This window comes from Phascolarctos cinereus, unplaced genomic scaffold (assembly GCF_003287225.1).
Source record: "Phascolarctos cinereus isolate Bilbo 61053 unplaced genomic scaffold, phaCin_HiC Scaffold_4;HRSCAF=312, whole genome shotgun sequence".
In the NCBI taxonomy this organism is placed as follows: Eukaryota; Metazoa; Chordata; class Mammalia; order Diprotodontia; family Phascolarctidae; genus Phascolarctos; species Phascolarctos cinereus.
The window spans coordinates 592550072-592572546 of record NW_027555847.1 but is presented as its reverse complement, the minus strand read 5'-3'; the positions used below and the strand labels follow the sequence as shown (position 1 = coordinate 592572546).

At 36.9% G+C, this 22475-nt stretch overlaps 1 protein-coding gene across 1 annotated transcript in view; it reads right to left on the bottom strand.

Annotated features, from left to right (window-relative positions):
* Positions 1-22475, bottom strand: part of VPS13B (vacuolar protein sorting 13 homolog B) — a 1028583-nt gene that overhangs the window by 207671 nt on the left and 798437 nt on the right. The window contains exon 36 of the mRNA XM_020969189.2: positions 9343-9747. Coding sequence (XP_020824848.1) covers positions 9343-9747 — 405 coding nt within the window. The remainder of the gene's footprint in view (positions 1-9342; positions 9748-22475) is intronic.

The following is a 22475-nucleotide window of genomic DNA, read 5'->3' as shown; positions in this document are numbered from 1 at the left end:
AAGTGTCAAGGTCTGAAGCTGTCGTGGTGGCTTCTTACTTATAATTGATAACACTAATGGCACTGTTTACTGACTTATAAGTACCGACCCCGACTCTATATCTGAACCTCAGTGATCTTAAGACTCCAGAGAAGTGAAAATCAGCTACTCCCCTGGAAAAGCATGAGTACCTTTGTCTAAGGCCAACCCCCTCATTTTACAGAGGAGGATCCTTGGGCATACCAGGAGACGCTGCTCTCCCCACCCCCACTCCTCCGGCTCTCCATGGAACATTACTCACGAAACATGAAATGTCCACTGAGTTAGTTATTGGTGCTTAGTCCTCATAAGGCATTTTTGTGATAGCTTTTAAAACTCCAGTACATTGGAAAAAGTGAAAATGAAAATACCAAAGGGTGATGGCGGTTGGTTGTTTTTTTAGTCTGTCACCATGCTCACTGTTTTTACAGTTGTGTCAGTTTATTAAAAAAATAAAACCTGATTGGCTCATGTTCCTAGGTAGAAAAACAATTTTGACTGGCAGTTCTGAGTGTGTACATTGAAAAGTATATGACAACTACTTGTGGGAACAAAGAAAAAAACTATAAACATGCACTTGGTAAGTTCTATTTTTTTAACCTTTTCTTCCTTGGTTAATTGAACCATAAGAGGAGACTGCTACTTGATTAGTTATGTTTTTAATTGTAATTAACATAGAAGGAAGAATTAGTATACAACTGCTTTAATATAATAAGATGATCAGCTAAGTAATTTTCAGATTTTCCTTGAAAATGTATCTTGGTCCACATACTTGCTTTAAAAGTCAATAGAGCTGAACGAGCTCTGGACCACTGCCCATCAGGACAAGACCAAGGAGACCTTGCTTCTAGTCCATGTACTGTCACTAACTGTGCATCCTGGGGCAAGTGGCTTTCCTTCTGAGGACAATAGAGTACTCATTTGTATAAGGAGTGGGTATAACTAGATGATCTCTAAGGTCCCTGCCAGCTCTGCTATTCTATAACCTATGACTTCCATACTTAGGGGTATGCTTTAAAAAATACAGTCAACAACTTGATCTTGACAGTTTCATTTGTCAGCCTGGCAACAGGGCCATGGAATGGAATGCTTTTTTTCATATCCTACGGCTCCCTTCTCTGGCCTCATGGCTGTCTATGCCACCAACAGAACTAAAGGACCAATGAGGACTAGCCAAGCAAGGTCACCTGACTTTGATTTTCAGAAACTCATGAAATTATTCTGCCACCCAAAAGCTGCTGGGAGTGGGAACATATATGTACATGGCTCTGCAGAACAGGCCCATTTGTTAAGCTTGATGTAGCATGCCAAGGATTTTGGGTTAGTGGCAGGACATAACGATAAGTCCCGTATGAACTGCTGGGAACTGAAGCTAGAGAAGAAGGAAAAAGCAAGTCAACTCAAGTCAACAAACATTTAAGTAGTTATTATGTGCCAGGCACTGAGCTAAGTGCTATAGATACAATGATAGCAAAAAGTCCCCCCGCCTTCAAAGCTTATTTTCTAATGGGGGAAGACAACTTGTAAACAACTATGATGTAAGATTATATGCACACACACATACACACACTTATATGTGCATGTATATGCATATATGTGTGTTGTATATTTATACATATCTATACATATATTATATATTTATATGAAAGATGGAAAGTGCTCATAGAGGAGTTATATAGTTAAGATAGGTTACAAACACGTAGTTTCTGGTGATGGACACTTTCTTATCAATGTAATGTTTTTATACATTTTTTTCTGAAATTCATTCATGTTACTAGATAATATTCTCGTCAAATGTTCTATTTTCTCATGAGCAAAGAAAACTTGCCCATTTTGAAATTTGTGTACAGTATGTAAAATTTTCAAAAGTCTCTATGTATACTCTTTAGATATACTGAAATTTCAAAAAATAGTTGTCTTTATTTGCCTTTTTGCTAAACTAGAAGAACTTCAAAGCACTGATTTCTCTATGGATATGGAGGGCCCAGCACCATGTGCCATGACTTTCAAACTTATAGCGCGAAGTGAAGGCTCTTTCAATAAGTAGTGTGGCTTTGAGAGCTGAATCTGGTGACTCATGGTAGTGTTTGTAACAAATTGACTAGATTAGTCAAGACAAGATTCTAAGGCCAATTTAGTTACAAGAACATAATGACTGCACTGTCTTTCTTATTAGGAAGGAACAGAGTCTTAAGAAGCTTCATACTCCCCTAGAGAACCACATTTACACAATTAACAATTCTTTTGCTGAAAAGCTTTTCATTATTGCATGTAGACACATGTGGGCAGTGTAAAATACAAGAGATGTGTAACACACGGTAAACAGAAAGTAATGATATTAAACAGGCCAAATCCTTGAACTCGTCATTAATAAATGTCCCTCTTGCATTCAGCTACCCGGGTTGCTGGGAGCCTGTTTTCTTCAAGTACTTCAAACACTGAAATCCAGGAACATTTATTATTTTAATCCATTACAGGCAGTGCTTGATTTAACTTTATTGGTTGTGGTGGTGGTAGTGGTTAGAGTGGGGGTAGAGCAATGTTCTTTTACACATCATTTCAAAAGGGCTTAATTATATTTTATAGCTTGGGCCAGGAATCCTGCTTGTTTTGTGTCTAACAAGGTTCAAATGGAGTTCAGGTCAGTGATGAATCAGAAGAAAAGTCAGAGATGGTTATCTATCTCAAATGAGCTCATCTCCCTCAACGAAAGGCTGGGCAGGTACACCATGTTCACTGCACTACAACAACTAGATTGTCCTGATAATCATGTTTGTTTATTAGGAAATTCCTATTTGTTTTTCACGCATTTTAGAAATGAACAAATCAGCAATTTGAGTGAACAAGTACCTTCTCCTTCATTTCTGAATGGCTACTGTTCCATGAATCTGAGGACCTTTCTTTTATATACAAATAAGTCTAGTAACCCACGTTGACCTATTTATATACACACACATACACATATATATGTATATGTATGTATTTGGGGCCTAATGATCACACAATGAAGCAAAACCAGAAAAGTCTATGTATGTGCTTTCATAAACACACACCACCATAATAATAGGACATTTTAAGACCTAAAACAAACACTTGTGTTTCTATTTTACATTATTAAAGAAAGCTATGGGTATCATTCACAAAAAAAAAAAACCTGAAGAGAGCAACTGCTCATTTTCAAAATTTGCAAAGTACATCAGAATTAGATCACACCATTCAGCTATAGGACATTGTTTCTTCATGTAATATAGACAGTCTAGGGGCAGTATTATTAATATCGATGACTATTATCCATGATTCCGTAAAACTATCCATGACTTCACATAGTAGCAGTAATTAAGCCAGAGACTATAACAATAATGCCAATATTTTCAGGGATACATGAATGTATGTAAGTATATATGACTTCTGCAGACATGGGACTATCACTACAACACATATATCTTTCAAATATGTGTGTACATAATGGAAGGCAATGCCTACACATAACAAAAGTGGTGATGGAGACTTACTCTGAACAAATTGTAGGTTCATCTCTCTCTATTCCATTTGGTTTTTGGGAAACTTTTAGAAGTTCTCAAGTAAACTTTTAGAAGCCACATAAACAGCGCCATAGAGTCTGAACAGGTTTTCTTTCTTCAATCAGCAAGCAAAGGTAATATGTAATTTAAGGGGAAAAATAGACATGCCAGTTCATCAGTAGCGACTCTGAACCCTGTTATAAAGTAACAGTAGGGAATCTGACCAGGATTAATAGTGGTACTCAGTCCTGGGATTAGGCGGTGTCTTGTTTCATGGACTCTAGGCCATCTGTTCTTCCCTCCTACATTTTACTCCTGCAAAACTATAAACGCACCTCCACCTTGGGGACTATAGAAAGGCATTAGAATTCTTCTGCTTTTCATTATCACAAGATTCAGTAACTCATTTCATTGTCAAGATAATCCCCTTTTACTCTTTCTTTTGCGCTTGCAGGGTATGCCAAAATGACAAATAAAATCCCAGATGTTACAGACCTGATGAGGTCTCCACCTTTTCTTGAGTGTTGGGTTTAAGCTACTTGGGACATAGCGTCAAAACTGACAGGACCCTGATGCCCACACCCAATATTCATTAAGGTTTGTTAGTGATTTGTATAGCTGTCTACAAGCTGTACTTCCACCTCAATTCTCAGTGGCCATTTAAATGTGAAATTTGTCCTCTGGCTTTTACTGACAAAGAATTCATTTCCTATTGTTCAAGTGCTGGAAAGAGTTGATATTTCTTTCTAAAAGTAACAGAGGTCTTCTGGGTGCCATAAATGGCTTGTTACTGCTACATATTATTTTAGGTAGTCATATCTAATTTAATGTTTTATTTCCCTTCAGGCTAACTTGTATCTCTGCAGCATCCAAAGGCTATGACAACGCCTTAGCAGAGTTTTCTCAAGAGGTCCAGTTAACTCTGCAATGAGAAGTTTGGTCTCTATCTTATACCAATTAATAGCCAGATTTTATTTTTCAATATAGAAAAGGAATTTTAAGTCCTTTACCATTTTATTGGTCCTGCACTCAGTTATCATGATAAGGGATTTTTATGCAATGGAGAAATGATGTGGTTAAACTTTTTTCTTCTTTTTTTTTGTTTGTTTACATGCAAAGATAAGTACATCTGGACAACAGGATGGGGTAGTGAAAGTTATTTAAACCACAACTCTTTGACTATGAAGAACTCAACTTACTACTTTGTGCTTGGATGAAAGGCTCTGCACAGGCACACAGTGGACTGTTCCAACTTTTCCCTAGTCTGACTTGAATTCAATCCCAGATGGACATACTCAGGCTTTGCCCCAAACCTTTCATGCCACATGAATTACTCATCTTTCTTTTACTTATTCTTATCTATGGGGGTATCGCCAACCTCAAATATGCATCTGAAACAGCAAATAACCTTTGCCTGAATCTTGTACCTATTTCTATAAATCTAAGGATTACTGCTTGACTATCAAAATAATTTCCTAGGACAAGGGGAACTAAGCCTTAGGTTCGCTCCCTTTTCTGGCAGCAGAATGTGCCACTCACCATGTCGGGCCACAATTTATAGCTAGGCATTTGTGGTGATTCTTTAAAATTGAGTGATTCTTGAAATAGGCTCAGAATGCGAAGTTGTTTGTTTTTGCTTTAATCTTCAAAAATATCATCTGATAAAACAGCTTGGATTCAACTGGCAGTGAGTAAAATGTTAACTTCTCTGCTAGCATAGTTTAGAAAATGACGGTAATGTTTTCTAAAAACTAGATTCAAAAGTTTTATTACTGATAACATGATCACAGGCATTTCTGCAGTACTGTAAGTCAACTTTAAAATATGATCATTACATCAAGTAAAACCAGACCACTAGGGCCACTACACCAAAGGCACAGAGGAGACTATAAGTATTCTAGCAGAAATAAGAGTCAGGTTATTAGAAGTCATTGCTGCACTACAACCTGGAGAGTTTAAAAAAAAAAAGAAAGAAAGAAAGAAAAGAAAAAAAACATATCCCTTGAAATGCTCATACTCAGGGTTGCAGAATAACATAGGCTAAGAATGGTAGAGCTGTTTTTTTTTTAAAGAAGAAAATATTTAGCCATAGAATCAATTATTCCATTTCATTTTGCTCAAAAGGTAAAAATAATTCAACTGAACACTGCAGAACACTATTGTTTCAGTTAAATAAGAGAATAAGTTAAAATAGAAGACTTAAGATCATTCTTACAGAAAATGTCTTGTGGAAAAAAATGGGTCTTTTTCTCGTCTACATTTTTATTTCCCCCTACTCTTTTTCAGCCCCCTTCCTCCCCAAAGCTGATGTTAATTTAAAAGATGAAAAATAAAGTCATTAGGTAAGGTCAGAAGATTTTGTTGTACCTCTCACAAGTGAGGAAACATGCTTACAACACGTTCTCAATTGTGTTTTTCTAAATAATACTTAGCACACAAGATTCCTCTCGCATTACAAATCCATTTCGGCTTCTAAATTAAAACTCATCTGGAAAAGGGCCGTTTACACTGTTTATATAACATTGTCACATAAAATGTGTAAAAAAACATATTTCTCTAAAAATAGCTTGCGTAAGTAAGGGATTAGAGTAGTTTCTGCTGCTATAATTGTTCCTTTGTAGTTTTTTCCATGATGTTTTTGCATAGTGTTTTTGACTGTGTTTATTAAAGTCAGCACATCAAAAAGGATCAAAGAGAAAGCGAGTGAGAACCAAAGAAACCCCAAGTGTGTTGTCTCATTGGGGAGTTATGCAGATTCACGTAAACAAGTGCAAATTGTTGAGGTTTTAATGAAAATTTTCTACAATTATTTTATCTTAAGTCATTCTATACAATAACATCTGTACAACAGATGGCCATACTGTACCAAAGCAAGACTCCTTTTTCTTTTTCTGTTTTAACAGTACATCTGAGATGACTACTTTTGTCACTGTGCTCAATTTGGTTCAGCAAATAATTCGGAAAGCACAGCTGCTGCAGATGGTCACAACAATTATATGACTGTAAAATCAAAGACACAGTCAAGTATTTGTGTATTAGATTGAAACTATAAAAATCTGACATTAACTCAGTTGAGCTCAGAGGTATAGCTATAAAAGTTTTGGGGAACAAATACCAAGAACCACGTTTAAAAAAATGTTTCAAGTCCTTAAAATTCTCCTTGTAATAAAGCTACTGTATTTTTTCTTTTAAACATTTTGCCAAATTTACCTTTTTTGTATATCTTTCATTTAAAGCAGTTTTATTTAGAATACAAAATGTTAATTTATAAAATATTCCATAGTATAAAGGAATCTACACTCAAATCTTATTTTTAATTGTTTAAAATCCAGTTTAATTTTTTAAAAATAATCCTATTAACTAGTGAACACTCTGTTAATCATGATTTTCCAGAATTCAGTTTTAAGAAGTAATTAGATCTTAACTCTGCTAGTGAATTACAGTTAATAATTTTTTCCTGGGTGTTTCTTTTTCCCTTCTTTTCAAAAAGCCCAAGTATTCCATAACATAAAGAATAAATGTAGAAAACAATCTGGCATTCTTTAGTGCCTCACAGGAATGTTCTTCATAACAACTGACTAATTCCCATTGGGATGAGTTTTGGTATTATAATCACTTTATTTTAAAATGTCTGTTGGGCATACACATTAGAGAGCTGTGTATAAAAAGTTTGTTTGGGAAGACTTATTTTCCATACTTGCAGTTACCTGGATTAAGAAATATAACTAGAACAGCAAAAGGGTTTGAGGGTCCTTCCAGTAAATTATGTCTTTTTTCAAGTATAAGAAGAAAATCTGAAGGTAAAAGACAGAATGAATCTCCTGACTTGTCTTACACAGAGCCAGGAAGGAATGAACTTAGCTTTGTTTTCAACTTCTCTGCTGACACACACCACTGATGGCTGATAAAATGTAAGCTTAACAAAGGGAGTGGGAGTGAAGGGAAGAAGGAAAAAGAAAAGGCACCTAGGTCTCTAAACATAATCCTTAAACTCCTCTTTAACAATGTTTGATTTCTGGACTTTGCTGACTGTGATTAAGATACAACTAGAAAAGCGTGGGAATGGGCCCAGTGTTCCTGTCTGTATTCCAATTTATTTATGGATAAATCAGGAATTTCAGCCTCCAGCATTTCACAGTCTTTCATGTTCCACGAACTTTACATTTTTCATTTCTAACTTTTAAAACAATAAAAAAGTACACTATGTTTAGCTGGCTTGGTCACAAATATTTCTGATGAGAGGGAAATAAATCACCTTTTTTGGCCTAGACTTAATCTTTCTCAACTACAGGCCATTTTCGTTATCTTTTAGTATGCTGTGCCAACTGGCTGGATGTGGCTTACTTCCAGTTAGTGTTAATATGCCACTTAATTAATTTGGTAAGCAACTGATCTAAAGTTACAAAAAATATAAAGTTTTGCTTCCAAATTCTTCCATGCAAATAAAACTGAAAAAATGCTTCCCATTTGCTGCTTTTGATTTCAGAGTGAATTTCTTGGCATTTTGCCCTAAACTTTTACAGTAGCAAAGTTTCTGTGATTGAAAACTGTATTTCCCACCTGTGCCTTGCCTCTCACCCTTCCCTCCCCTTGCACCTTTGCCTTCCCTTCACTCAGTGAAAAAAAAGCATGAAAGTTCATTCCTGGCAGGAAGGGAAGAAGACTAAACTCTTTAACGAGAGATAATTTCTCACTTCCCTATATTCCAATTTTATAGCATTTCAAATCCTCCTGCTGTTAGGTTATGGCATGTGATCATGTGATCACATCCTTTCTGATAGGCCTCTCTGCCAACCGAAATGCAACAACTACTCTAAGGGGAGCAAGGAGACACGAACCTGAGAAAATGATGGCTGAATATTTTGTGGAAGTAAAAAATTGGAAACAAAGTGCATGGCCATTAATGGAGAGTTGCAGAATGAACTGAGAAAGATGAATTTAGTGGAATATCATTGTACTGTAGAGATGATGGATGTGAGGAATTCAAAGAAACACAGGGAAATGTTCATGTATGAAGTGAGAGTAAGAGAGTAAGAAGAGAGAACAATGCATACAATGATAGAATATGTAAATGGAAAAAAAACACTAAAATTAAGCCAAAATATGTTTTTAACTGTAAGAACCAATCTTCTTCCTGGCTAAGAGTTCAGGAAGTACAATTTCTTCCTCTCCTTGGAGAGATGGGGGATAATGGCTGCTACATAAGATGTCAGACTTGATGTCTGTGTTGACTTAAACTGCTTTCTTTGTCACAAGTGAAGGATCACTGGGTGGGGATAGGTAGCATTTTTGGAAAGGACTGTGAAGTAAAACCAAAAACATTATTAATAAACTTTAAAAGAAGAAATGTTTGCTAAACTCTGAGTATCCTAATTTTCATCTAGTACACCTGTCATCACCACAATTCTTATCTAAAACCACTATTCCAATGGAATGAAACGAGTATTATCACACACCTAAAAAGGCAGCTACCTGGCAGAGAAGATCCGAAATTAAGTAACTCAAAATAAAGTTTTCAAAAATACTTCTGTGATTCGTTTTCAAGACATGGATCTTTAAAGGTCCAGTGTGCAGTGTTAAGACCCAAGGGCCCAAGTAATTTACTCCCAACTTATCTTTTAGATACTTCAGACCCAAAACAGAAATTGGCCACAGTGCTAACACTCTTAAATTTTTAAAAAAGATTATCTTAAAAATTATGTAATTTTAGTGGCTGAAAGACCACACACACACACACACACACACACACACACACACACACACACACCTCTGACTCTGATATGAATACATATAATTGACTCACCAGGTGTCCTCTGCCCTGCCTTGACATTCAGGCTGCCACTGAGGCTTGATAGAGATGCTAAGAGGCACGGCTTCTTAGGATGGGGTACAGTTTCCATGGAAACCACTATCTGAGCAGTATGGACAGAAATTTTCTGAAAGCAGGAAACAGCTCTCCACATGTTTTCTTGAACTGGAACCTTTTGTACTCCATCAGCTTGTCCTACAGGAACAGGCAGCTTTCCATGGGAACATTTGGCTAATAGCTCATCCTTGTTCAGTACGGTGTCTGACAGAGCTGAAGCCTCTGTGCTGCCCTCAGAGCCATTAGCATTTGTGATCTTCTTCAGAAAATAGTTTATTTGATCTAGTTTGACAAAACTCAGGTTTGCCTTCAAAGGCTTTGATACATCCAAATTGATGTCCGCTGTAAAATATAAAGAGACAAGAAAATCACTTAAGTTATTCTACCGAATGGAAACTTTCTTGCATGTCACAATCCTATTGATGCATGTTAGATTTTGTCATAAAGGTACTACATCATTCAATTCAATAAATATTTATTAAGGAATATTGTTATTCAAAGGTCCAGTAGGATTTCCATGTTCCTTATCTTTCATATTCTTATTAAGTCTCTCCCCATGTTTCATGTGAGTAATTCCTTTATGAAACATTACCTTAAGGGTCTATAGTCTGCCCTCTTTTCTTATCTCTCTATACTATTGCTTGGAAATCTCACTCATTTTTCATTCCAACTATCATTTCTATGAAGATGACTCTCAAATCTGTATCTTCAACACTACCTCTCTCTTTTGAGTTCCAGATCTTTATCTTTAATTATGCATAAAGGGATTTGTTAGTAATAGAATCTTTTGTGTCATTAAATCATTCTTCAGTCATGTCTGGCTCTCCATGACCCCATTTGGGGTTTTCTTGGAGTGCTTTGCCATTTCCTTCTCCGTTCATTTTACAGATGAGGAAACTGAAACAACAGGCTTAGGTGACTTGCACAGGACCACACAGCTAGTAAGTGTCTGAGGCCAGACTTGAACACATGAAGATTAGTCTTCCTGACTCCAGGCCTAGCATTCTGTCCACTAGGCCACCTAGCTGCCCCAGAGTCTAAAAGGACTTCAGAGGCCATCTAATACAACACATATCCCCCAACGAATGGCCACTACAACATACCCTGTGCTAACTGATCATCCAGTATCTACCTGAAGCCCTTCAGGGAGCAGGGACCTCACTTCCTCCTGAAGCAGCTTAATCCACTGTTGGATCGTTCTTACTGTTAGAAAGGTACCATACAGGTCATTTCCACTTCGATGATGCACTAATACCTCAAACTGACTGTGCCCCAGACTGAACTAGTTACCCTTCTCCATAAATCTCCTGTGACTCTAGACTTTATTTATTACTTTTGTCTGTAGCAACACTATTTATCTTGCTTCCTGTGATTGTAATATTGAGACTGTCTTTGGCTCTTCCTTCTCCCTTACCTCTCATATTCAGTAGTTACTGAGTTCTGTTGATTCCTCTTCCACAAAAGACTGCAAGGTAGCTTGTTCCACTATTTCTATTGCCCCTACCCTAGGTCAAGCATTCATTGCCACCTGCATAGATTCTCTTATTCTTCATATCAGTGCCAGAAAAAAATATTTCTTAGAGACAGATCCAGAGCACTAAAGCTGTCTTACTTAACAGAACTATTGTTTCTTACAACCTATTAATGTACCCAAAGATCTTGTAAGACTCTGCAACAGCAGCATATCATTCATTTCAATAACTATATATCAAGGGCTAGAGCTGGCCAAGATTCCAGTATGATTCCCAAGTTCCTTATCTTTCATACTTAGACTTTACTAATTAAATGTTTTACCAAATTTTATACATGTTGCTTCTTTATGAAACATTTTTTCTACATACCCAAAAAAATCTGAACTCTTCTGTCTGGCACCAAAAGGCTCCTACCGCTTGATTCCATCCTTATTTCCCAGTTTTCTCTCCTATTACTCTCACAGCCTCTGAGCTGGAAGGGCCCTCAGAGGTCATTTAGTTCAGGTGTGGGGAACCTGTGGCCTGGAGGCCACATGTGGCCTTCTAGATTCTTACAGGCGGCCTTTGATTGAATCCAAATTTTACAGAACAAATAGGAAATATGTGGGGTCATAGGCTTTAGAACTAGAAGGATTATAGGGATTATCTAGATCAAGGAAACCAAGTTTCAAAAAAGTTATGTTACTTGCCCAAGGTCACACAGTAAATAGTAGAACCAGGATTTGAACTTTAGCCTACTAAGTCAAATTCATGATTCTTGATATAGATCTCAAATCAATCTGCTCTCATCCACCACTAATGAAAGAAGCAGCAGAAAGAGTGCACCATGTCTTTCTCCGTCTCTCTCATAACCACTGTCACTTGCTAAGGAAATCACAGCACTTTCCCCTAAGCTCAGCTCCTTATAATGGAGGGAGACAACTGGCCTCCTTGGCAAGGCACAATCTGGCCTCTTGTCCTCTCAACTTCTCTATGGAAAAACGACCTTGAGCATATTTCTTATTGGACTCATTTGCTTCCTACCTCTGTTCTCACTTCCTCTCCCTTGGTGCAGTACCTTGAGATTATTCTCCTTTAATTTGGTTTTATTTCTGGCTATTTTTCCAAGAAATGAATACTGTTTCAATGTGTAAGCAACCCTGTTCACACTAAATCTAATGGTTATGTATAGCGTTAAACAACTGTTATCTGAAAACTCAACAAGAATATTCTAAAAACATAATTCTGTTCACCAATCAAGTGTCAAATACAAGGACTATTAGCCTACTAAGGGTCACCCTAGGTTAGAATAGGTTTCTCCAGTTGATCATGTGTTCATGTAATAGTTCATGAAACACTTGGTCAGTTTCAGTGCTTGTTAGAGAAATGAAACCTTAGGGGTGAAAAAAAACCCGATCCTCAGAAAAGCACTGAGCGTAACTTTTAGCATATGGAAACATTTCCAGGCTACAAGTTATTCTGGGAGGTAAAGCAGTTGTTGGTGAAGAGGGGTGGAGGGGTGTGTGGAGAATGGGAAGAAGGAGAAAAATCAACCATGTGATCTTCAAATACTGTCAAATAAAATTAATTTTCAAATGCTGCTAAGGATAGCCAAGCACATCTTTGTAAGTAAGAACTGTCTTGCATAAGTTTAAAAACAACTCTTCCTGGGTGACAGGATGATCACAACAAAGAAAATATAAGGAACTTCTTCCAGCATTAGCCAACTAGGGCTTCTTTTTCTTCTCCACGCCCCCTGCTGTCCACTCCCCACCAGCTACTCATGGGGTATCAGCACTAGGGTCTACCAATAAAACACCCTCCTTCAGTTGTCTGTTCTGTTCTATTTTCAAATACTCAAATTAATGTCAATATTATTGTTTACATGTTACAATGCTAATTATTGTTAGCTAATTATTACATGCTAATAGCAATTAGTCTTTTAATGCTAATAACAATAAAAAAAGAGTCCACAGCCCTCAGTGCCTGAATTCATAGAAAAGATGAATTGTAAAAACCTGAGAAAATTGGCCAAAGTCTTACTAGAGCTGTCTGTGCCACTGTCATAGTCATCATCATCATCATCATCACCATCACAGTGAACATAATAGTTCTTTGAAGTTCACAAAATGTTTTCCCCACAACCCTGAGAAGTAAGTAATGCAAGCACTATAAGCTTCAGTTTACAGCTAACAATAACAATGAACAGTTATAAAGTTTGTGAAAGTCTGCAGAATGCTTCACTGATCTTTGCAATAGTCATCTGAGGTAAATGTTCAGTGTTATTACTATCCCTGTTTTACAGTGTAGGAAACTGAGGCTCAAAGAGAAGAAATGATCTGTTGATGATTTAGTAGTAAGTATATGAGATGAGACGTAAACTCAAGTATTTTTGACTTCAGGTACAATTCTCTATCCACCAAGCCAGGATGTCTCTCAGAAACTTGAGACTCCCAGAAGCTAAGTAGTTTTCTGGGAGTCATGGAGCCCAGAAGAGTAAGCATGGGGTCTGAAGAACAGCTCTTCACATCCCAGCCTTCTCAGCACAGACTATGATGGAAATGACCACCACATTATGTATTTGTGCTCTTTTATTTTGTACTTTAATAGGGAACAATACCTTAGCCCACCCAAACCAAAGTTCTAATGTTGAAATTTCTGGCATTACGACAAGCTGTCAAGGAAAATATTTTTGGAAACAGGCAAGGACTGCTGGAAAGATTCTCAAATTACATCAATGGCTACTTCCTCTGCTTAGAAGCTATAAAGCTATATCTCAAGTCCTTGTGCTTTATAATCTAAGGTTGGTGTCAGCAAATGGCTCATGAGTCACAAGTAGTTCTATAACTATGCATTTATGAGTACACCTATGTATTATTTATGAATACATGAATATAATAATCACATACTGACTCATCTCATTAATTTGCAAATGGGCTATATACTGTACTGTGAGCAACAAATACATTGCCTTGGAAACAGTTAGAACACCTAGACCTCTCAATTTCTCCTCTTTGCTAACTGCTCAAAACGCAGAACCCCCAAGAAGGCATTCCAGTTGATTCTCTTCTTAGCTGATGACCCAATCCTGCATGTTCCATTCCTCTTAAGGCTTGCCACACCTATGCTTTTCTCCACTCCCTCACTCTTTCTACCTTTGTTCCTTCCTGTCCTAGACCTATAACTTCTCCCCTGAGAGTCAATTCCCTCCCTCACCCCAGCTCCCAAGATAATAATTCTGTAATCTAAGGAACTCATTGGATCAATGTGCTAATAGGAGAAGGCTAAAAGGGGTTCCTTGGGGCTCTTGTTTCCACTTTCTAGACTACACCTATACATATAATGGACCAATATAATACGATATAATATATGATGATAAAGAATATGATATTGTAATGATTCGCAGCATGGCACAGTGGGTAGAGAGTAGGCTTATGTTCCAGGACTATCTCTGATATACACTGTCTTATGATCCTGGCACTCCTAGGCTAATGGCCTACCTCTCAATGGTGAAGCAACTCTCTAAAACTACAAATTACAAAGCAGACCTGCATTGCTGAGAGGGAGTTTCTTTATCATACCAATGATATCACAGGTCAAAAGTTATATTTTAAAGGTTATATTCTAATAATAACTCTTTTCCCTTCAGGGTAGCTTACCATGTAATATTTTAAAAATAATTTTAAAAAAAGCAAACTTAGTGGAATGAACCAATACTATAACTTTCTGGAAATAAATGGAAACACCAGGGAAAGAATTATCCATCTTAGTATTTAACGTATCTGTACTTTTATTGTGTAGTGAAGATAGATAGTCCTGAATGGGAATAGGAAAAGTAACAATTTTCACACTGATAACAGGAACAACAACAACAAAAAATATAATGGATCAAACTAGGAAAATGACTGTAATGTTAGGACACGGAGATTCCTTTTCATTCTATTTTCCAGGTCAGTTTTTTAGGACTTTTTTCCCCCCTGGAAAAGCATGCATTCTAATATCACAGAGGATTAATTATATAAGCTCTATATTAGTGGGGACTGAGCTCTTCTGTACTGGTGAGCAGAAAATAGCAAGAACAACTCAAGAAAAAAAGTTCTTCTACTGAGGCTCTATCATCAAGCAGATCTTGGAAGACTGGGTGCCAGGAACTGGTACTACTAACAAATAGTTATATGATATATGAAAACAAGGATCCTAGAGTCAGTGTATAACTATATTTGGTCATTTAAAAACTATTATTATTTTTAAAAGATCAGAAAATAAGTTACTTGGTATAAAAATTTAAGTTAATTTGGTAAGAACCAATCAACTTTGGTAACAGGAAAGAATATGTTAGATCTAATAAGAGTCCATTTTTTCATGTGACATCATAAAACTAACAGTTACCATTAAAGGGAGAAAAAGGAAGGATGTCTTTATTAATGATCAGTATAATGTAAAGATACTAGTTCACTTGGAGAACTGAATTCAAGTTCCATTTAATCAGAAATAAGATGCTGTAAATTTTTATAAATTTCATCAGATTACAAAACCAAGTAAATACTAAAATAGAGATTTCTATGGCAGAATTTGACTATTGAGTTCAAGATGAGCTACACACTATAGAGTTTACATGGGAATTATCCAGTTAATACAAGTCTGCCTTGTATTCATCCTAGTAAGTTCACCTTTGGTTACAGTATCATAGCATAATATTGTCTATCTAGATTGGTCAGGACCAAAAATAATTAGGTAAACAAAAACTCAAAGCAATGTCCTAAATGTCCTAACTTCTTTTCCATATGACTGTGAGCTGTACAACATCTGTAGACAGATGCTGACCAAGTGGGACTTACAGAATTCTTACACAGAAGATCCCCCAGGAAAGTGCTGACATGTGTACTATACGTAGAAACATTGTAAAGAGGTGCTGGAGTGGGCCTATTTGAGTAAGTCAGTTCTCATGGAAGGCCAAGAACCAGGTAAGTAGAATTAGATTTAGGAGGCTGTATTGTATTATTAGGTATTTCTTTCATAAGCACCAAACTCACCCAGAGACAGCAAGCAAGTATGTACTAACATTAGAAAACAATACAAATTAAATGGATCACTTCACTGTTTTTAAAACTATATCAGCATGTGTATGTCCTTCGACAAAATCATGAAGTCACTGTCAAATGTGATAACTCAACAAATTTATATTGTTATTTTTACCACCTAGTGAAACTTAGAAGTAGTCAGGATTTCTCCCTCTCTCTCTTCCTGCTTTTCCTTCCCTACCTCTCTTCTCCATTCTCCTCCCATCTCCCCTCCTCCTTTTTTTCAGAAACTGGAGCTCTTGCTGCAAATATTTTAGCAGTCTCATAATGACAGGAAGATTATTTTTACAACTGGGAAAATATTATGCAACAAGAAAATTTGGCATTTTAAGACAAAAATAAAAATAAAATTTGAACAAACCATTTTTGTGTTATTTTATACTTTGACTTTAAAATTGATTAAAAATTAACATTAACATTATGATAAAAATGGACTAGAAAATTACTATTCAAATGAAGCATTAAGAGCAATGTATGATCCTACATTATGAAAGATTTTTTTTTCACAACTTGATATTTAAGAATAACAAGTGTTGAAATATAACTGGCTAGCAAGTTATGCATAGATTGCTAGAGCAGATTAGGTTTCCAATGATTAGCAGATCCCTGTGCCTTAGTGTTAGAAATTAGTTTTTTTCTCCAAACTGATTCAACTTCACGAAAAGAACTGTTTTCAAAGTTTAGATTTAGAGAATTTATTGTAATAAAGAATCTCCCAGCTGAGTCATCTACTTTTCTGCCAGCTCTGTTTTCTTACCATTCCCAGAACAGACTCTTTATCTTTAGGTTACCAAGTAAATCCATGCCTGTCAATTATTAGTTCCTAATTACCCTTCAAAACTTTCTGAATAGCTACCAGGAAACAGAATGGCAAAATGACTATTGAGTTAAAAGGAGATTAGAAAAATATAAATAAATTACACTTATTTTATGTTCCCATCACACCAGGAGATGACTTAACAGTGAAAGGGAAAAAAATCATATTGTAATAATGAAATCAGAGAGGGAATTCAAGGCCCAGAGGTGATTCCACTAAGTTTATGTTAATGCACACCTTGTGGGGGACCAAAAATCAACTAGACAAGTTTCCTGAAAACTGTTTCCAGCTATTTTCTCATTTAAAATGTTCCAACTTCACTTGACCCATTAGTCATCATATTACTTACACTTATGATGTATTTTGAAATCTATTACAAAAAACCCAATGGATTCAATATGGTTTGTTATAACCAAATCATAACACTTGGGAAGGAGACCTATGTAAAGTATTTCTTGCTCTGGAAATCTATTAGCAAAAGATAAAGCAAAAAATATTTTAGACAAGCAAGGTTTCTCAGGAACACAATCATTTCCTACTTGTGTGGGTGTGTCACTAAAATACTATAGGAAAAAAAGTGGTTTTTTTTCTGTACAAGTTTGTTGAATGTATAACCCAGAAATGGGAAATCTGAACAAATCTTACTCAATCAGCTCTAGTGAGTATAACAGCTCACACTGATACAACGTGTTAAAGTACTTTTCTTACAATAGCCACGTAAGGGAGGTAGTGCCAGTATCATCTCTGTTTTACAGGTAAGGAAACTGAGGGTCACAAATGCGAAGTGCCCTATATCACAGAGCTATTTCTAGTGAAAATGAGATTAGAATGGAGGACTTCTAACTTCAAGGCCAGGGCTCTTTCCATTGTGCCATGCTGCCTCTGGAGCTGGTACGCCCTCAAGCATCACTTCATGGTATATTTCCTGCTTTTTAATTTTTCTTGTAGTCCCAGAATATAGTACCATGTCTGACACATAGTAAGCACTTAAAATCATATTGAATTGACTGACTGATTTTAGGTAGCACTACATCTATATCATACATTATCTTCGAGAATAAGCATGCATTGTTTTTTTTTAAATTAAATTTCATTTATTTTTGTGAAATCTGTTAAGACTATCCCCATAGCCTTTTCCATTCTAGCGTTTAGAAAACACTGGCCCTAGAAAGTCTTTTCTTGTCTTTAAGCCCCTTACATAGTGAGTCCATTTTGTCTTGTCCTAAAAGGAGCTAAGAGACACAATTCTCTACATATCATCATACACACACACACACACACACACACACACATATATATTTCCCTCACCTTTTTGGCAATTTAAATTGAGATTTTTGCTACACTGTTCAGGAAAAAAAGGTGTTCATATTGCTAGTGGAAATGGAATATTCACATCTGAGTGAGTTTAAAATTTGGAAAGCTGTCCAATAATATCAGTGTGCTTTCACCAAAGGTGTAAAGTACAAAGACTCAATCATCTGTACTGTAGATGTGAGTGCTTCACTTAACAACGGTGTATAAGTGGATGATGTAGCAGCAGATGAAGACACTGAGAAACTGTCCTGGGGACACCAGCCATAGCCCACAACCTGGTTAGCTCCACTGTGGTAAGTGCTATTTAATGAGCTAATGGACAAAAAAGACACCTGGGGACTATGATAGATCAATGTGAATCATCATTACTACTAAACATATCTTGTTGTTGGCCAAGTTACACTCAAATGAAGGGCAGAAAAAAAGAGAAGTGACTATAAAGTAATATGATTGACCATCAACAAAAACAAACATACAAAATGTGGTTACAAGAATAAGAGGAAGTACCTTAGTGCCTTCTGTAGCTCCTCTATGGACTCTGTGGAAATCTGTGGGCAAGAATCCCCTAAGAAGAGATGATGTAGATGGGTTTCAAACTATAGTGGTAGCCAAGATCAAGGGGACGGGCACTAGAGACCTTTGATTACATTGGTATAGGGAATATCTACATGAGGAAACTCTTTTTCCTATGTAGACTGGCACCTTCTCTGAAATCTAGTCTTAGAGAGTTGCTCAGGCCCTGAGAAGTTAAGTTACTTGCCAAGGTCACATAGTACGTGTCCAGAGGTGGGACTGGAACCCAGGTCTTCTTGCCTTTGAGGCCAGCTCTTTATCCACTAAGCCACACTGTCTTTCAATCAAGATCATTCATATATCAAAATATAGCAGAAATGATACATATAAATGATTATTGTCTCTTTCAAAGTAGTTATGCTTTTGGAAGCTGTGACATATTCTTAGGATCACAGGTGTTCAAGCTGGATTGAACCTAAAGAGATTATTTAGTCCAATTTCCAGATTTTACAAATCAGGAAACTAGGGCCCAGGGAAATTGTATTGTGAAATGTCAAAGAGTATTTAGAAAGTACTGAGAGAGAAGATTTAAACCCAGGTCTTAAGATTCTAAGTGCAGCGCTTCTTCTCCAAGCCGTTTTACACTTCAATCCTTTCCAGGTACTCTGCAGTCCAACAGCACTGGTCTGCTAGCTGTTCCTTGCACACACTGTCCGCTCATGTCTCTTGCATTTTCCCTGACTATCCTCCATACCTGGAATGTTCTCCCTTCTCCTCTATGCCTCCTGATTTCCTTCAAGTCTCAACTAAAATCAGTCTTTTCTGATCTCTTCTTTTTTTTTTATTATAGAAAAATTTTTTATTAAAATGGTTATTTTAAAAAGTTCTGATACTTAAAGAGGTAAACTTCAATTACCTGGAATATCTACTTATATGAAACAACCCATTCCCCAGAGATGACAGATCTGTCACAACAGTTTAGAGCTGGAAAGGATGTTAGAGATACCGATTGCTTCTAGATTTTCCAAAGTTGATCTAATTGCCATTGTTACCATAAATCAGTTATGTACCAACAATAGCTCCTGTTTACATTAGTTTTATGTTTTATAAACAACAACACATTTATTTAGTAGAAAGCACTTTCTTCACAACAATCTTTGTGAGATAGGTGGTGCACATATTATCATCCCAATTTTGCGGATGAGGAAATGAAACCAGGATATTAGTAGCTAAATTTAAGCAGCAAGGCAATGTGGTCTTGTGGAAAGAACAGAGAAAACTGGTAATGACCTGGATTCTATTCCTGACTTTGTCCCTAATTAGTGATAGAACCTTGATCCAATCACTTCTCTGATCTCATTTTCCTCATCTGCACAATCAGGAGATCGTACTAGAATCAGGGTTGGGGAAATTTAGGCCTCAAGGCCACATGTGGTTTCCCAGGTCCCCGGGTGTGCCTCCCTGACTAAGTCCAAGTTTTATAGAATAAATCCTTTTATTAAGGGGATTTGTCTTGTGAAGTTTGGATTCAGTCAAAGGGCCACACCCGAGGGCCCACAGGGCCTCATGTGGCCTTGAGAGCACAGGTTCCCCACTCCTGTTAGATCATCTCAAAAATCCCTTCCCACTTCAAACTTACAGTATTCTAGAAATAAGAAAGGAAGTATGAGGTGTGGTGGAAAAAACACTAAATTTGGAATTAGAATATCTGAGTTTAAACCCAGACTCTTCTTCTAATCACTATATGATCACATTACTTAACCTCTCTTATCCTTAGTCTCCTCATTTACAAAATGGGGAGGGGGCTGGGTGAGATAATCCCTAAGGTTCCCTCTAGTTCCAAATCTCATGCTGATCTCTTCTAATAATAGGCCTTTCCATCTGTTGATTAGCTCCCATTTATCCTAAGTATATCTTGTTTTGGGGGCAGCCAGGTGGTGCAGTAATGGCCTTGGATTCAAGAGGACCTGAGTTCAAATCCGGCCTCAGACCCATAACACTTACTAGCTGTGTGACCCTGGGCAAGTCACTTAACCTTACTGCCTAGCCAAAAGAAAACAAAACCAAAAACCATATTTTGTGTGTACATAGGTGTGTGCATGTTGAGATCCCTGAAAGCAAGAAATGGATTTTCTACCTTTCTCTGTACCCCTAGCACTTAGCACAGTACATGGTACATAGTAGGTACTTAATAGATGCTTGTTGCATTGATTTGACTTACACCACAGTGTAACTTTTGCTTATCTTCAATGACAAAAATCTTCCTTTTTTGAGGTTTAAAAACATTTTTGAGATATATCCAAAAATCATTTGGAGCCAAGTCTGGTGAATAAAGTGAGTGATAAAATTGGGGAATACTAAGTTTAATAAAAACAATTAAATGGGTGTTGCTATACAGTAATGCTGATTAAATTTCTTGAGTGGCTTATAAACTGGTACTGAGGTCACAAAATGTTTTAAGCAATGGCAGCCTAGTTGGAATGAGAATACTGTCTACCAAGGAGATGACAACACTTATTTGGATGAATAAATGAATTCATTTAATTAATTTTTACTAAATACCTACTATGGGCAGGCTTTTGTGACAGGCACTAGGGGAGACAGAAAAATTAGATGAGATACTCTCCCAGAGTATATAATCTTGGTGGGTGGAAGGGGGAATCAAATATGCACAAATACCTATAATACAAAACAATACATGATAAATGCACAAGGAAGGCACAAAGTATTACAAAGTTGTGGGGAAAATGAGTACAAAACTGAATAAATTTTCTTCCCCCCAAAACTTTCATCAATATCTTCCTTTTTTCTGTTGATGACACCATAATTCTTTCAGTGATCTAGGCTCAAAACCTTGGGATTATGTTTGACTCTTGCCTCTTCCTTATCCTACACACCCAAGCTAAATCCTACTGAATTACTTAGACAATGTCTCTCTCTCTCTCTCTCTCTCTCTCTCTCTCTCTCTCTCTCTCTCTCTCTCTCTCTCTCTCTCTCTCTCTCTCTCTCTCTCTCCCCCTCCCTCCCTCCCAATTTATATTCTCATGCTCCTAGTTCAAGTCCTCATTACCTCTCACTTTGATTACTATAAACTGGTCTTCCTGACTCCAGCCTTTCTTTTCTCCAGTTAATATACCCTATAGCTACCAAAATAATATTACAAATACCTAGGTCTGGCCATCTCACTTCCCCACTTAAAATACATCAACACATCCCTAATGCCTACAAGATAAAATATAAACCCTATTGTTTAGCATTTAAGGCCCTCTGCAATCTGACCCCAATTTGCCTTTCTAGCCATTACAAACTATTCCCTTTATGAATTTCATGTTCTAGACATGGTAGTCTTGCTGGCTGTTATTTCAACTCATTGTGCCAGTATGTACTGGAATGGGCCATCCACCCCTATTCCCTCATCCCCAACTACTGAAATCCTCATTTTCCTTCAAGGCCCCACTTAGGTGCTGCCTTCTTCATGAATCCTTCCCCTATCTCTCTCTGGCTGAAAGCATTTTTCTTTCCTTAATTTTCATGAAGCCCCTTTCTGGGTCTCTTTCTTTGCTTTCCTTACATTCTAAGTTTTGAATATATGGCTTATTCTACTTTAGATATCAAGTAGGAAATTTTTGGGGGGCAAAGAGGTGTCATCTTTGCATAACACCTTGCTTATAGTAGTCATGTAAATAAATATTTGCTGAATTGTCAAGATACTCATCTACATATACATAACAATGCAAAACCCCAGGATGTGAATTGACTTGGCAATACCACACTCTCTCCTCAACTTCACTGCATACCCTATAGGCTGCATCTTGTCATTCCCTTTTTTTCACCTTTCAAGGATGATCTAGATTAGAGTTTCTTGCCGTGGTTACTACTCCAAGCCTGGGAATC